The sequence below is a fragment of the Heteronotia binoei genome, chromosome 21 (assembly GCF_032191835.1).
Source record: "Heteronotia binoei isolate CCM8104 ecotype False Entrance Well chromosome 21, APGP_CSIRO_Hbin_v1, whole genome shotgun sequence".
In the NCBI taxonomy this organism is placed as follows: Eukaryota; Metazoa; Chordata; class Lepidosauria; order Squamata; family Gekkonidae; genus Heteronotia; species Heteronotia binoei.
Window position 1 is genome coordinate 86,621,077 of NC_083243.1, and position 16,923 is coordinate 86,637,999.

The 16,923-nt window shown below is 46.0% G+C and overlaps 1 protein-coding gene across 1 annotated transcript in view; it reads right to left on the bottom strand.

Moving 5' to 3' along the window:
* Nucleotides 1-11,639: 11,639 nt before the first annotated feature.
* Nucleotides 11,640-16,923, bottom strand: part of TTC9 (tetratricopeptide repeat domain 9) — a 75,127-nt gene continuing 69,843 nt past the window's right edge. Inside the window, exon 3 of the mRNA XM_060262840.1 lies at nucleotides 11,640-12,758. Within this exon, the coding sequence (XP_060118823.1) occupies nucleotides 12,679-12,758 (80 nt within the window). The 3' untranslated portion in view covers nucleotides 11,640-12,678. The remainder of the gene's footprint in view (nucleotides 12,759-16,923) is intronic.

A 16,923-nucleotide genomic window follows, 5' to 3' on the forward strand; every position in this document is an offset into this window, starting at 1 on the left:
GGCTGAATTTACTGTGGGATCACCATTAGTGTTCTCTTTTCCCTCCCACCTTATCAGTAGTCAAGGAGTTTAATGCTAATCTGGGATGGCTGGAGAGAAATCACTGGCAGGCACTGCTTTAAAAGTTTAGTGAGAGGAAATGCTGACAACTTCGCTGGAGACGAGGTGGTTCATGAGGGGAGAGGTGGAGACATCAATACTTTGCAGCCTGCCCCCCATTGTTATTTAGAAATGAGATTACAAAAGGGAAAAATAAGATGTTGAGATGGACCAGGCTTTTTTTTTAACTGTTCCTGCTGCCACACAGCAGGTTCCACAGCATTATCCTCATGTTTGAAATGTTTGTGGTCAATTTTTTCCCCCACAACAAAATTGCCCAAGAGGGGAAAAACAACAACCTTACTGTTAATAGCACTTAACCAGCTCACTGGGTATTCCTGCAAACAAGTCAGACAAAGGCAACTACTTTCCTAATCCCTTATTTCAAAAGACATGCCTAGTGCAAAGCTGAATAATAAGGAGAGACCAGCTGGCCAGCGGGGAGGAAAAGTCCGAGGAAATGTGTCCGCTTTTAAAGGCTTGGAAGCGAACTATAAGGAGGAGAGGGAAATACTCCTCTGAAAAACCACTCTTGGAAACTATGGAGATACAATAGAGTGACAGCAGAATGCTTGGGAAAGAGCAAGGAGACTTGTCCTTCTGGCTTGCCTCACTTACAGCTAGGGTTGCCAATCTCCAGGTGGGCAGGAAATAAAGGTTACAGCGAACCTCTGCAAGAACCAGCCTCAAAGTTATTATACAATTCAAACGCTATTCACAGCATTTGGTAAATCTACAAAATTTCTATCGAATAAATCACAAATTATAAGACAATAAGGAACATACGCCCACAGTGCTCCATGTGAAAGACTACTGTTTGAATTTTCACTTGCACTCTACTATTGAAATATATTGGACATTAATTTGTTTCTAGATGACTGTTGGTGTGGGTGTATGCTCCTTATTGTCTTATAATTTGTGATTTATTCAATAGAAATTTTGTAGATTTACCAAATGCTGTGAATAGTGTTTGAATTGTATACTAACTTTGAGGCTGGTTCTTGCAGAGGTTCACTGTAGCCTTTATTTCCTGCTCTAGTATCCATGTTGCTCTTTGTTGGTTGCTCAATCCCCAGATGGGGGCAGGGGATCCCCCGGTTTGGAGGCCCTCCCCCTGCTTCAGGGTCATCAGAAAGCAGGGGGGGAGGAAAATGTCTGCTGGGCACTCCATTATTCCCTATGGAGACCGATTCTAATAGGGTATAATGGAGAATTGATCTGTGGGTATCTGGGGCTCTGGGGAGTATGTGTTTTGAGTTAGAGGCACCAAATTTGCAGCATAGCATTTGATGACTCTCCTCAAAGCACTCTCCAAGTTTCAAAAAGAGTGGGCCAGGGGGTCCAATTCTATGAGCCCCAAAAGAAGGTGTCCCTATCCTTCATTATTTCCAATGGAGGGAAGGCATTTAAAAGGTGTGCGGTCCTTTTAAATGTGATGGCCAGAACTCCCTTTGGAGTTCAATTATGCTTGTCACACCCTTGTTCCTGGCTCCACCCCCGAAGTCCCTAGTTATTTATTGAATTGGACTTGGCAAACCTACTTGCAGCCTGTCTGAGTCCATCACCTTCTCCCTCTGGCCCTCCCTGCCTGCCGCCTCCTGTTTGGTGCTAGCTGGGATCAAGAGAAGCAAGTTCACTGCCTTTGCCCACCCTATGCTTAGTCTGCCTCCCACTGTTGTGTGCCAAGAAGCCAAGGCCATTTCTGCTTTTGTATTTACTACGGCTCTCACCTCTGTCACTTTAAAAACCTGCTTCCATATTTACACACGCACTCACCTCACTCTCGCATCGGATTTTGAAATTCCTTCCACATCCTTATCCCAGCATTCTGCTGTCACTCTGCTGTATCTCTGTAGTTTTCAAGAGTGGGTTTTCAGAGCAGTATTTCCCACCTCCTCTTTTTAATTCGCTTTCAAACCTTTAAAAGTAGAAACATTTCCTTGGACTTTTCCCCTCCCCTGGCAGGCTAATTGGTCTGTTCTTATTGGTCAGTTTCACGCTATGCATGTCTTTTGAAATAGGAGATAAGGAAAGTAATTGCTTAGTTTGGATACTGGGCTATTTTGTATTTGTGGGGGGGAGTTTTCCTTTTAAATTGACTCTGACCACAAACATTTCAAACATGAGACTAATGCTGTAGAATTTACTTTGTTTTCTTTACCATCTCAATATCTCCTTTTGTTGTCTCATTCTAAATAACAATAGGGGGAATTCACTGATGTCTCTGCCTCCTCTCCAGCCAAGTGGTCAGCATTGACTCTCACTAAATTTTTAAAGCAGTGCCTGGCAGTGTTTTTTTTCCCTCCAGCAAACTCCTTGACTACTGATAAAAGGGGGGGGGGGGGACACTAACAGCTACCCCACAGTGAATTAAGCTGGAAGAGTCTTCTATTTCAAAAGGCATGCCCAGTGTTAAACTAACCAATCAGGAGATCCCAGAACACTACCCGGCTTTTCTCATTGGTATGTAAAATATATACACTGCAACTCTCAACAGAAATTGGAGAGAGAGAGAGAGAGAGAGAGAGATGTGAAATGCAGGCACAGCATTCGAAGTAAACCCAACCGGCTTGACGTCAGTGAAAATCAGAAGTAAGCTATCTATGCAGAATGGACCCAAAGCTACTGAGCAGCACACTTTAAAGGGAAGAGATCATGGCCGGCAAGTGCATGCAGAATGGCCTGACCCCCTCCACCTCCATCCCTGGTTGGGTTGACTGAGGGCCCTGCACCCCCCCCGCCCCCCCCCACATGAAACTCAGCTCTGTCCTGTGAAGTTCGAGTTTTGTTTCGTTATTTTGTATCCTGCCCTCCCCAACAAGCGGGCTCAGGGCGGCTAATAATGAAACAAAATCAATAAAAACATTGTGTCCTGAATGAGGCGGGGCAGGGCAGCAGAAGGATGGTGATGTGGCTCAGATTCAAGCAGGAATGATTGCTCAGTAACCCTCTCAGGTGGTGGGGGCCAGCAGCATCCTTCTCCTTCACAGGGCAGGCCTGCTGACCTGGCTTAGGAGGGATGGAGCCAACCCAGAATACAAACATCTGCATTGAACTGGAAAGCTCAGCAGGGGGGTGGGGAATTAGGTGCCAGAACAGCATTTAAAAAGTCCTCATTGACTATTGTTCTTTATTAGTAAAGAGAAACTCACCTGTCCCAATTAATGTTGCTTTCTCAACTTTAAAAGTTGATGTAATAAGCATACAACCAATCCTCTTCTGTAGTGTAAACAGGAAAGCCTTTGTAAACTGTTACCCATCAATCTCTAAAGGATGCTACAGGAGAAATAAAAGGTTGGTGATTTACAGCTAGTTATACTGCAAAATGGAGAAATGCTGCTGTGAGTTGTTTCAAACGAGGCTTTTTGAATAAGCTGGCTCCTGCCATTTGTCCAGAAGGCTGACTCTCCAAGTCTGTTCCAGGCTGTCAACATCTAGAAAGGAATAAAAATGACTGACTAATCAGTTGCAGCAGCTTGAAACATGGATGGTGGGATCTTTTTATGCTGAACATCTACCTCCTGGTTGAAATCCTGCAGCTGCCTTTGCTAAGCAAAATCAGAAGAGACATTTGTCCATATGTTTCCTTCTAGGTAAGCAGAACATTAACACTTCCACCAGCAATTACAATGCATTTAAACTTCATGCTTAATACAGCAATTGGGGTGGGGGGACCTGGATTTATTTATAAGGGGAGGTAGTACAGAGCACCAGACAGCTGATATATGAATTTGAACTCATAAGGGATCACAACACCCCAAGACATTCCAATGGCTGTCTTCCAGGTTTATTGGTAGTTCCAGCAAAGGATGTTAAAGTCTTCAGAGGCTGAGGGTATGTTTGTGGCCTTCCCGTTCATAAACATGTTGCTGTCATTGCTGTAGCTCCAATGCAGCAAGAATATATTTTAGAGTTACAGTTGGAAATAGTATAATGGTATATCCAGCTAGCAATTGTGCTGATTTGCATCTGGACCTTACCACTCTTGCAGTCTGTGCCTTCTATTTAGAGTTGCCAGGTCCAATTCAGGAAATATCTGGGGACTTTGGGGTGGAGCCAGGAGACATTGGGGGTGGAGCCATAAGCAAAGTTGTGACAAGCATGATTGAACTCCAAAGGAAGTTCTGGCCATCACATTTAAGGGGACCACACACCTTTTTAATGCCTTCCCTACATTGGAAATAATGAAGAATAGGGGCACCTTCTTTTGGGGCTCATAGAATTGGACCCCCTGGTCCAATCTTTTTGAAACGTGGAAAGCATTTTGAGGAGACTCATCAGATGCTACACTGAAAATTTGGTACCTCTACCTCAAAAAAACGCCCCTCCAGAGCCCCAGATACCCCAGGATTAATTCTCCATTATACCCTGTGGTCCAGCAGACATTTCCCTCCCTCCCCCCCAGGGCCGGATCTAGGGGGGGCATTCTTGCCCCAGGCACCAATGGTTTGGGGGTGCCAAATTGGGTATGGAGTCCATTGTATTCTATGGGACCATAAGACAGAATGGCCCAAAAGGGGGCGTCATTTTTTAATTTTGCCCCCCCCATCAAAAAACATGTTGATCCGGTCCTGTTTCTGATGACCCTGAAGCTCTGGAGGGCCTCCAAAGCAGGGCTCCCCTGCCCCCACCTGGGGATTGGCACCTCTACTCATGAGTTGCTGAACTTTCAAGTTTTCCACAATAACACAGGGCAACCAAAGGTTCAAGTTTACTTACACACTATGCAAACGACCTCTGCAAGGATTGTGCAACAAACGTGGTCTGGGCTCCTTTCACAGCATGTTGTTCTGCCTCCTCCCCCACCCTCCCCTTCAGCCTTAAAGACGCAGACACACCATCCAAAGAGCAAGGCTTTCTCAAGTAGAGACTGAAGCCTCTGGAGGGGGAAAGTCACATGATGGCTGTGGGGGCAGGGCTTCCCCTCGCCGGCCAGCTGACTGGGGGTGGGAAGGAGCCTGGGAAAGCAGGAGAACCCCGGCTGGAACCTGGGAATTGGCAAGCCATTTCTATTACCTACTTGCTATTTCTGAATCACTGTGCTGAATTGTGTTTAGATGAATACCTCCTGCAAGATGGATTTAGCTGTTTATGTTCTGTAGAGCCAACTGGAAGTACATGGCAGAGATTTCAAGGCCCTCCAGATTAGATATAATTTGTGAAAAGAATGCCAAGATATTCTTTGTACTATTGTTAAGCCCCAGCTTCAAAAACAAGACATGCCCTGAATCCTTGTGTGTGAATGCTCAAAATTAAAGGGTGTAGATGAAACTAATCAAGGATAGCTATATCTGTATTTACTTCATTCATATCCTGCTTTTCTCCCCAGTGGGGACTCAAAGTGCTTTACTTTGAGTCTTCCCCTCCTTCATTGTGCTTTACTTTGGTCTTCCGTTTTCATTGTATCCGCATTACAATCCTATGAGGTGGGTTAGGCCTAAAGCTTCCATGGCAGTTTGGGGTTTCAAACTTGGGCAGTCTTTCACTCTAAGCACTGCGCCACACTGGCTGTCCCTAACAATGCCCCCTCTTACTGTTTATGACCAGATCTTAAACAGGGGTGCTCTGTTCTTCTGAATGAAAGCGCTAGAACTGTGGCAACTCCTTTTACTTAGTTGCATTTATTTTTGTATCAGTGTTCCTCATTTTCAGTGGACATGCAGTGCATACAAACATTTTGCACTTATTTCTGATATTTATAGACTCTCTTTCTCATTGAAACCTGAGGCAGATTTTTTGTGCCACTGTAGTATTTTCTACCACTTTGTCCTCATGATCCATGGTCTCTTTTGCCAATGTTGCTGACCTGTTGGCTTGCATGACCCACATGATTTAATTGAGGCCATCAGAACAATACACTTGACATGATGTTGCCTTGAAAGCTTACAACTAAAATATGGGTTACCAAAGCCAGCAGTGTTGAACAGCATTGTGGAGAAACAAGACCCCAAATGCATGACAGCACACAAGAAAATGCATATGAGAGAGCACCTGGGAGAAAGGACACCAGCAAAACATGCCAATACTTTACAAGGAAAGTATATTTGGGATTGCCTTGTTCTATGCTGTAGAATGTGCAACTTTTGAAGCAGCTAGTGAAATTAAAGCATGTTCAGCAAAGCTGTGGAATTCTTCCTTTTAGAAGATTTAAGACAATCCTAAATACTCTCTCATTTCAGCCACTCTGTGGACAAACTGTGCAATATTTGTCACAAGTTTTAAAGACCAGAGAGAAAGTTGTACTGTTGCAGTCAAGACCTGATTTTTTCAGGGCCTTGAGGATGATGCATTGGCTCACTTCTTGTTCTTGCTACGTTGCCCTTTATTTGGAAAGGAATTTCTTGAGCCCCCACCCATCCTTTCCACCACTGCTGTACATTTAATTGTAACAATCTTAAGGCACCACTTGAATGGCCAAGACATCCTTCAACTATATTTAAATAAGAGGAGTGAGTGTTGATTATTGCATCAAATGCTTCTTTAGGTTGAGTAGAAGCAAAATTGCTTTTTATTCTCTTCTGATTCTATTCCTCTGCTTTTATCCTCTAACCGAATTGTCATTTACTATTGTTTCCTCACTAAGGATTTTTAATAGCTTTATGTATATATGTAAGCAACCACCCACATGTATACACTGGAGGTCTCTAGACTGGATTTGTGCTTGCCTAGTAGCAAGCAAATTTGTGCTTGCCTAGTAGCAAGCTCAAACTGAATTTCATTAAATCTGCAGGTGTTCTTTCATTTCCACCTACAGCAAATATTAATAGAAAAAGTACAATGTCACATGATAATGTTCTACTTTAAGAAGGGAACTTTCCTGTGGCTTTCTGTTGTTCTTTTGAAATGCTGACAGGCCTTGAGCTTTTGTTCACCTGTACATCCTCCACAGCGAGTAAGTGAAGGAAAGGTAAAAACTCAAAAGTAGCCTTTTACAGTTTTAATTCTGTATGTGTACTTCAGGGGGGTTTTAAATGCAGAAAACAAGCAGAGTTATTCTGGGTCCCACTCTAATCATATTTTTCTGTACTTGAGCTTTGGCAGTTTCCCATCTGTTTCTCTGCATGTGTTGGCTGAAATCACATGCATGGTTGGCTGCTCAAAATACAAGCATCTTGTAAGATGTTTGAAATTACCTCCTCTTAGGAAGGTAATTGTGGGGGGGGGGGCTACAATGTCATGGTGACAGTGGGATACAAGTGTGGCCTGATGTTCCTGTTTTCTGATGTATTAACCACACAAGATGATATACTGTGTCAATTTGACATAGTGACTGTTTTACTTGAAGGCATCCATATATGACATATGTTAGGGTTTGTAGAATCTTTTGGGCTCAAGTGCCGTGTTCTACTGGAGAAAGTTTTCCTTCCAGACGTTTCGTTCTCAGCTGCGGAGAACATCCTCAGTGGCGTTGCAGCCGGAGCAGGCGCTCAGACCTTCTTGGCTGCTGTGCATTGAGTGGGGCCAGGGCTGCTGCAGAGCTGCTATTTCTAGGCTGGAGAGGGTGTGTAACTGCCCTTTTATCACACCCCCTCCAGCCTAGAAATAGCAGCTCTGCAGCAGCCCTGGTCCCACTCAATGCACAGCAGCCAAGAAGGTCTGAGCGCCTGCTCCGGCTGCAACGCCACTGAGGATGTTCTCCGCAGCTGAGAACGAAACGTCTGGAAGGAAAACTTTCTCCAGTAGAACACGGCACTTGAGCCCAAAAGATTCTACAAACCCTAATGATGTTACCAGCTGTGAAAACCTGAAATCTTTGATATGACATATGTTGTTTATCACTATGTCAAGGCAAAACAGTGAGTGAGGGCCCCATTGCTGCTGTGCTTTATCTGCAGCCACACCAAATCCTGTACAATAGCTACAAGAAAGTACAATAGCTACATGAATCGTACTCAGAATAAGTGAAACTTCACATAGAACTTGCACAAAAAGCAGATGGCCAATGGAATAAAACCCCTTTGTGGAAGTAGCTCACCAATGAGAAAATGGTGCACTATTCTAGCCCAGGATGTAATGGAAGCTGTACAGAACACTAAATGGATTACCTTCTACAGAACAAGGAATTATTTTTGCAGGTAGCCTCACTTTCTTGTCTTTACACCACTTGTTTCTTGTTCTTAACACACCAAAAGTGAACTTCCACATACAGGAGGTTCATCCAGATGTACCTGAGATTATACTAGTACTACACACCAAAGGACAATGCAGTGACCCCAAGAAAAAGTAACTGCACAAAGCTTACAGCATGCATGTATCATACAAAGAGCACTGGGATTTGGTCAGATAGATGAAGGAAACTCCCATGATCCTTGGGACATTTTTCTAGTTTGATCTTCTGCAGTTATTTAAAAACAAATTTCAATTAAATCAGAGTTTTAATGTATTAGGACATTTTTTATATATAAATGCAGTGCAGAGGTCAAGTTGAAATACATTAATGGGAACTTCATCCTTCAGAAACAAATAGAGCACAGGGAATGCTACCTAGATTTCATTATGCAGGATATACTTACAGGAACATGTAATTCAGCAGTTAATATGTAAACTGAAAATTCTGGGGTTAAACTGCCACTTCATACAGGATGGAAGTCTGGAAATCGCACTGTGGATTCTGGAACCACACGGACTTGCTGTGCTTACTTGGTGCTCAATGAAAAGCCCTCTGCTCATGCTTGGGGGACCATTTTCGCAAGTTCAGTGATTAAGCACCAAAATACAGCACTATGTGCTGATTATGTACTAATTTAAACTCGGCTACACCCTCAGAAAAGTTACTGGAAAGTACTATCTCATGTAGACATTACATAGCAAAAATCATCCTTCTCAGCCATCCATGTCTTTAGGACTGTGAAAGTACTGTATACAAACAGATAACCTATATGGTCTAGGATAGCTGTCTTCAACTCATGGATCAGGACCCTCAGTCAGATATGTCACAGAGCCCCAGCTGCTGGGTTACAGGCTCCTACAAATTTGCTTCCCCCCTCCCCATTTTGCTCTTTTTGGAAGCAGCTGCTGCTAGTGTGCATGTATTAGGACATATGTTCATATACGTACATATGTTGCCAGCAAGCATGTTCCAATTCCTGCTTCTCTGAATACGCCATACTAAGAGAAGCAACAGGGCTGCGAGGTGAAATTGCTTAGCAATTGAGAGGGTTCTGCTTTAGCAAGGGCAGGACCCCAGCCGTTCATCTCCTTTTTATCACAGAACTCTAGTGTCATGTGACCTGTCATGTGCTTGCAGCTTATGTCCCATACCACTATCTGGGGTTAAAGGTGCATCAGAGCTCTAGAAAAGCTGGATACTACTGTTTTAGGGAACTACTGAGGTATAGTGAATAGAATGCTGGACATTAAAGGAGATAGGAGTTCAAAAGTGTGCTCAGCCTAGGAAGTTTGCCAGGTAGTTGCTTCCACAACTATCCTATCTCAGTGGATTATTGTGACAACAAAATGGGCTTAGTCTACATACATAACACCGGGTTCTTGGAGGAAGGGCGGCACACAAAGTTACTAACTTTCACAACAGCCAACTCCTAATTTAGATGGAGAATTATACTTCTTTAGGATTTTTTCATGACTACTAAGGCTGAACAATCTGCGTAGATGGCTGTATGTTTCTTTTAAAAGATTACTGTGTTCCTTCCCAGTGCTTTGCAACAAGAAAGATGTTCCAGGTCTCATTATCTCCTTTCCTGCTGTATTGTCTGCCAATTAAAGCTGAGAGTTTTATTCTCAAATCATCTATTTAATGCAAAGGCTGGTTTTCCTTCCTACCTCAGCTTTGGTTCCATCTGCTTCTTTGTGTTTGACTTTGTACTATTTCATGTCATCTGTGTGATCCTCCTTTTGTTCATTCTCTCTCACCCCAAACCTTCTTGACCTCCAATGAATATTGCATAACCTCATCTTCTTCCTGTCTAGGCCCTAAATGAACCCCAGATAGTATGAAATGGGAGGAGAATATCCACTCCCTAAACATGAGAATTCACACCATTGACTTTGGGCAGGTGAAGTAAACATAGCTTAGTAGTACATTACCCGCATGTAAAAGGTCCCATATTCAATTCATCTCTTGTTAAAAAAATCTTTTGTAGAGGGCTGGGAAAGCCTTCCTGTAGCCCTCAGAGAGCTACCACCAGTCAGAGTGGATAGCACAGGACTAGATGTACTTTATGCTCTGACCTAATACAAGTGAGCCAGTAAAGAACCTAAGAAACACGGGCCATGGAGTGGTGTACTTGAGTTTTTGTGAACCACTGTTTGTGCAACTTTGTGCCATGAGGCAGGTCACTAAAATATGCAAATAATATGTAAACTAAAGGTACATCCTATCCACAATTTAGTGTTTCAAAATCCTTTTTTTTTTTTTGTGAGACTAAAAGAACATGCTTAGTTTTCCCACTGAAATCAATGGAAATTTAAATTGGCTGGACTATGCTCTAAATTCTCCAAAGGGACAACATAGAGATTCAGGAGTGGTTTAGAGGTCTTCCACACAGGTTATCTGCCCCAAGTTCAGTGCTATTAGGAAGTGTGGTAGATTTGTGCACCTCCAGAAAAGGGTTTCCCCAGCTTTTCTCAAATGTTTCTCAAACCTGCTTTGCTCTGAAGTTTTGGTGAAGACTGCAGGTAAAGCCTGGATGGCTTTTGTATGGGTGGGTAAATTCAGATTTTCTGGCCCACATCGCAGCTGTTTTCTCTGATCCTGTCCCCATGGTAGCCATTTTCTGCCCCACCATCAGGAGCTTCTTATTTTTAATCAGCACTAGAATGTCATATCAACACACTACTGGAACAATAGGTGTAGCAAGGTCTCTGAATTCTCAACTTTTATTTTCTTTTGATAAAGTAAGTCTCTAATCTCTTCCCTTGTGGAGATTCAAGGCAAAAGGTATATCTTCACAAGGGAAAGGACTAAAGATATGGTTGGGGGAGGGAATTCAGTAGAGCTGCCAGCTCTGGATTGAGAAATACCTGGAAATGTTGGGGGTAGAGCCTGAGGAGGGGAGTTGGGGAAGGGAAGAACATCAATGAGCCCACCTTCCAAAACAGCTGTTTTCTCCAGGTGAATTGATCTTTCTTGCCTGAAGATTGTAATCCCAGGAGATCTCACCACCTGGAAGTTGGCAACCATAGAACCAGCTGCATTCTGAGAACCTGCTACACTTAGACACAAAGTGTATAAGTATAACAAAAGTCTTCTGACAATTTTTGGAAAAAAATCACAAAAGCCTTGGTGGCCCTGGAGAGAGAGGTAACTGCTACTGGGGGATTGGGGCAGGGAAAGTGGGGAAACCTGGCATGTGGAGGCCCCATTGCTGCTGTGCTTTATCTGCAACCACACCAAATCCTGTCCCTGTGTTGAAGACATCTTAGACAGTTGCTGCCTGCTCCATGCTTCTTTGTGAACTATAGCTTGACTTTATGGATTATGGTCTGTTCACTGCATCCCTTTCAAAGTTCCAAGAATAAATGAAAGAAAGTAAATTCAATCAGGCAGGCAGGCAACCAAGATGGAAGGATTGCAAATTCAGTCCAGTGTACCAATAATAATATTTAGCACTGTACAAACATCAACAAATCCTCACAACAGCCCCTGTGAGGTAGGGAGACACTGCTACTCCCGATGTACAGATGGAGAATCAGGCAAAGAGGATACATGACTTGCCCATGGCTGCCCACTGGGCTGGTGGCAAAGCCATAATTCAGTGTGCCTGTTTCCACTCTCTGAGAAGCAACTAGATACAAGATCATGTATCTAGTAACTTTAGGAGCTGTACCTCCTAGAAATAACATTTATTTACTGATTTATTTAATTCCACTTTTATCCCACCCTCCCCGCCAAGGCGGGCTCACGGCGGCTCTGAGGACATGTAGGACTGCTGCCCACAAATAGATATTTGATATTATTTTATCACACTACAACTTTGTACCCAAAACAATATGGTGTCCTTTCACATTCTTTGAAAAGTTCCACCATGGCCTCCAAGGCCTTCTGCACTTAAGAGTTTGTTGCTTAAAGTACATATTTCATGTGCTTTAAACAGACTGTATTGCAATAGTCTCATTGGCATGAGACTGTAAACAGGGCTTCTTGCTGGAGCCTGGAAGTCCGCAGATGCATGAAGCTGCCAAACGAGGACTCTTGTCTCCCATGCATAGCTGAAGGCTCTTGTCCACCACCTCAGGGGAAAAGTGGATCTCCTGTTTGCAGCATGATAGTGTGGTTTCAGAAAGATGGTCTCACAGCAAACAGTCAGCTGTAGGCTAAATGCATCCCTTTCACTAATCACTAATCCCGTCAAACTAAGCCCCAGAACCTGACTGACTGCAGCAATTGTGCTGAGAGGGCTGGGATTTTAACACGATGCCAGCAAACAGCCAAAGCCAGATCCAAAGGTGATGTTTCTTCTTCCAGAAACAACAACAAAAAATGTTTGAGCTCAGATCAAAAGGAAAGAAGAAGGCAGAGAAACTGTCAGCTAACGTAGAGAAAATGGGCAAAATCCACCCAATGGGCATTTTAAGGGAGGATGTGTCCAGTCAAGGAGTGTCATGAATCTGGGTTTTCTCTCACAAAGCTTCTTTCTCCTTCTGGGAACATCTGCTAAGTTTCATCTCTGTCAGTTGGATGTACCGTACAACATTGGTATCTGCAGGGGAAAGAGAATGAAAGTAGGCGTGAAAAAGTAGAAACCCTCAAGGAATGCATTTCATCTCGTGTTCTCCAACTACTTTCTCTTTGCCTTTCCTGAAAACCCTCATAGCCTCTCCCCCTTTTCCTGCTTCCTTCTCTCCTTCCCATCCAACAGCCAGTCTTCATTTATCTGCCCTTTTGTCTTCCGCTTTCCCTCTCCCACCCTCCCAGCAGCCTCTGCCTTGGAAAACTATGGATCAGTTGCATGGTGCGGGCTCCTGGGTCAGGCCCACTTACATGGTAGAGAACGCTCAAAAACTTGTGAAGGGATACTTCATTTCCCCTGTATCTCCTTCCCACACTATTTTCTCTTTCCTTCCTTCTGGTAACCCCCATATCCTCTCCCCATTCCCTGCTTCCTTTTCAGCCATTCACCAACCTACCTTTTATCTGCCTCCCACCTTAAGTTCTTGTTGTATATGTGCTTAGAATTGTATCTATAAGCTGGAGTTCTTGTCTGGCTCACTAGGGCCTGAAGGACAGAGCTTGGGGGACTCGGGAACAAGAGGCAGCAGGATCCAAATCCTGCTGCCCTGCTCCAATCAAAAGCCGACTGGTTCGAATGGTCCAGTCACAGGCAGTGCAGGAACTTTGGGTGTGTATATATAGGGGGCCCTGCGGCCCTAGTTTTCAGTCTTTGTAGGCAGTGCTATACCATGCTGTATTCAATAAAAGAGCTATGTTCACTACCACCTCGCCTCATTAATGTATAGAACTCACTATAGTATAGTGGCGACAAGGATGGGATCCTGGTAAGCGAGGCCAGAAGCTACGGCTGTTCCGCATCACGCACGCACGCACCACCAGCGCTGACAATGGCCGCTACGCCAGGAACGACTCCCGAGTTCTATGTGACCAGCCCAGCGCGATGGGAAACCTGGTTGGATCAACTGGAGAACTTCATCCACTACCATGGAGTTGTGGGGGATAAAAAGAGATCACTATTCCTCAGTTCATGTGAGATGAACACCCAGGAGCTAATGGCGCCCACCCTCCTCAAGGATGCCTCCTACACAGACATCACCGCCGCCCTGATGACCCATTTCACACCACAGACGTCAATTCTGACCCGTTGCTTCGACTTTTCCAAGTGCAGGCAGTGGCCCAACAAGTCTGCTGTTGACTACATTGCGGCCCTCCACCAGCTGTCACTCTGCTGTGAGTTTCACTGATTGGAGGAAAGACTGAGGGACCGGTTTATTTTCGGGCTGCGGGACGAGCCGCTGAGGAAGAAGCTGCTTGGGAAAGATGAGATGGATCTCCCCAAGGCGATCAAAGTGGCTACCGCCTATGAGAAATCATGGGGAGAGCACATGGCGGCGGCTCACCAAGCTGCCTCATCCTCCTTGGAAGTGACTCAGGGGGAGACGACGCTATCAAGCTCCACCATGCCATTGCAAAGCACCAGCCGCCACATGCGACTGAAAACGCACCAGCTTGAGAGTGTGCAAGTTGTGGGGAAAACCACGAGCGCCGCTCCCGCCGATTTCGGAACACCGTCTGCCACCAATGTGGGAAGACGAGTCACCTCACCAGGGTCTGCCGCTTGAAAACAACACCAAACTAAGAGAGTGCCCCCCGCTGGAAGAGCAGAAAAAATGGTCGCCGCCACAAGGTTGCCATCGTAGAGGATATCAACACCATCACCGTGTCAGTCGGACAGGTATGTGACATCCCCATGCTCCCAGATAAACTCAAAACAACAGTGTTTATTGCGGGCACCCCCTATCAAATGGAGGTTGACTCAGGGGCCACACACACCATCATCTCCACCCAGACCCTAAAGAAACTTTGCCCCAAGGGGGGACCTAAGCTATACCCGTCCCCCGTGCTTGTACGAAACTTCCAGAAAAGGGCAATTAGCATCAAAGGGGCCGGGGTAGTCAAGGTGCAATACGGGAAATTTTCAAGAGACCTTCCCTTGCTGGTGGCAGAAGGGGACCAGAGTAGACTGTTGGGCCGGGCTTGGTTTGCACCCTTGGGGATCTGAGTAGAGGGAATCCATCATGCCTCCGCTGGCATGAATTTCCAGGACATCTTTGGGGAGTTCCCGGCAGTTTTTGATGGGACACTAGGAACATACACAGGTTCTCCCGTGTCATTACAAATAAACCCCAACATGCTGCCTGTATGGCTAAAGGCCTGGCGGGTACCCTTTGCCTTGAAACCCAAGATAGGAGGAGCTAGATCACCTAGTGGCACAAGGGGTCCTGGATCCAGTCGCCAACGCACAATGGAGAACTTCAATCGTCACCCCAGTCAATTCAAACGGGAGCGTCCGCATCTGTGCAGGCTACAAATGCACGATCAATAAAGTGCTGCAGGACCACACCTACCCGGTCCCGGTGGTCAGCCATGTGTTAGCATCCCTAGCAGGCGCCAAAATTTTTGGGAAGCTGGATCTGGCCCAAGCGTACCAGCAATTGCCGGTGGACGTCGCCACGACCGAGGCCCAAACCATAGTCACACATTGGGGTGCTTTCTGGATAAAGCGCCTCCAGTTCGGGGTCAGCGTGGACCCAGGGATTTTTCAGAGCTTAATGGATTCTCTCTTAAAAGGGATTCCCGGGGTCCAGCCATTCTTTGACGATGTGCTGATTGCCACAGCAACGGAAGAGGAATTCGCCAGCTGCCTCCGCACCGTACTACAGCGTTTCACTGAGGCAGGGCTCAAGGTAAAGAGGGAAAAATGTCTGTTGGAGGTCCCTACAATAGACTTTTTGGGGTACACGGTGGATGCGAATGGGATCCACCCATCCAAGGACGAAATCACAGCCATTTCCAACACGCCAGCCCCCACTAACGAAGCCGAATTGCAATCATTCCTCGGCGTCCTCAACTTTTACCACACCTTCCTCCCCCACAAGGCGCTGGTAGTGGAACCCTTGCATAGGCTCTTAGACAAAAGGGCTCCTTGGGTTTAGGGCCGCCGGCAAGCCACTGCCTTCCAGGCTGTTAAAGACCTCCTGACATCCAACAGTTTGCTGGCGCACTTCGACGAGAGGATGCCCGTCGTTTTGGCCTGTGATGCCTTCCCTTACGGGGTGGGTGCTGTCCTGGCCCATGTGTTGCCAGACAGCAGGGAGGTCCCGGTGGCCTATTACTCCAGAACACTGCAGAAACTGAAGTGCAACTACACGCAAATAGACAAGGAGGGCCTGGCAATTGTGGCGGGAGTAAAAAAATTCCATGATTACTTATACGGCCAGCCCTTCACCATCCATATGGACCACAAGCCCTTACTTGGCCTCTTCACCCCCAACCGACAAACGCCCCAAATGTTGTCACCCAGGTTACTACGGTGGTCCACTTTCTTGGCAGGTTACCAGTATGGTCTTCAGTACAGGCAGAAGATCCGGCTCCGGCTCCAGCACACCAGATCCTACTTCTAGAGTCCCTCCTGGACCACCCAGTGTACGCGAAAGACATTACATGCTGCTCGGCCAAGGACAAAATACTCTCCCGAGTTCTGTACTGGGTATGGAGGGATGGCCCACGGGCTGGGTGGGACCGGAGTTTGGGGCATTCGCATCCTGCAGGGATGAGCTCTCTGTCCATAAGGGGTGTTTGCTCTGGGGGAACAGGGTGGTGGTGTCCCCGGTTCTGAGACACCGAGTCCTCACGGCTGCTTGAAACTCACCCGGGAATCGTGTGCATGAAGGCACTCACCTGCAGTTATGTATGGTGGCCCGGGATGAACAATGCGATCGAGTCTTGGGTCGCTCGATGCCAGCCCTGCCAGGAGACCCGGCTGGCAGCTTCCCAGGCTCCAGTGCAGCACTGGGAATCCACACGAAACCCCTGGTCCTGGTTGCACCTGGACTTTGTGGGGCCCTTCCAGGGACAAACGTTTTTCTTAATTGTGGACTCATACTCGAAATGGCTGGAGGTGCTCCTGGTGGCATCTACCTCCTCCTGAGCCGCCATCGGTGGCCTCCGCTGGGTGTGCGCCACACATAGCCTCCTGGACACGCTGGTCTTGGATAACAGGACAGCCTTCATGTTGGGAGAATTCCAGGACTTCTGCACCTGCAACCTCATTAGGCACATCAGGTCAGCCCCATGGTCAGGCCAAAAGGATGGTGCAGACGACTAAAGAATTGCTTCACCGCATCATCCAG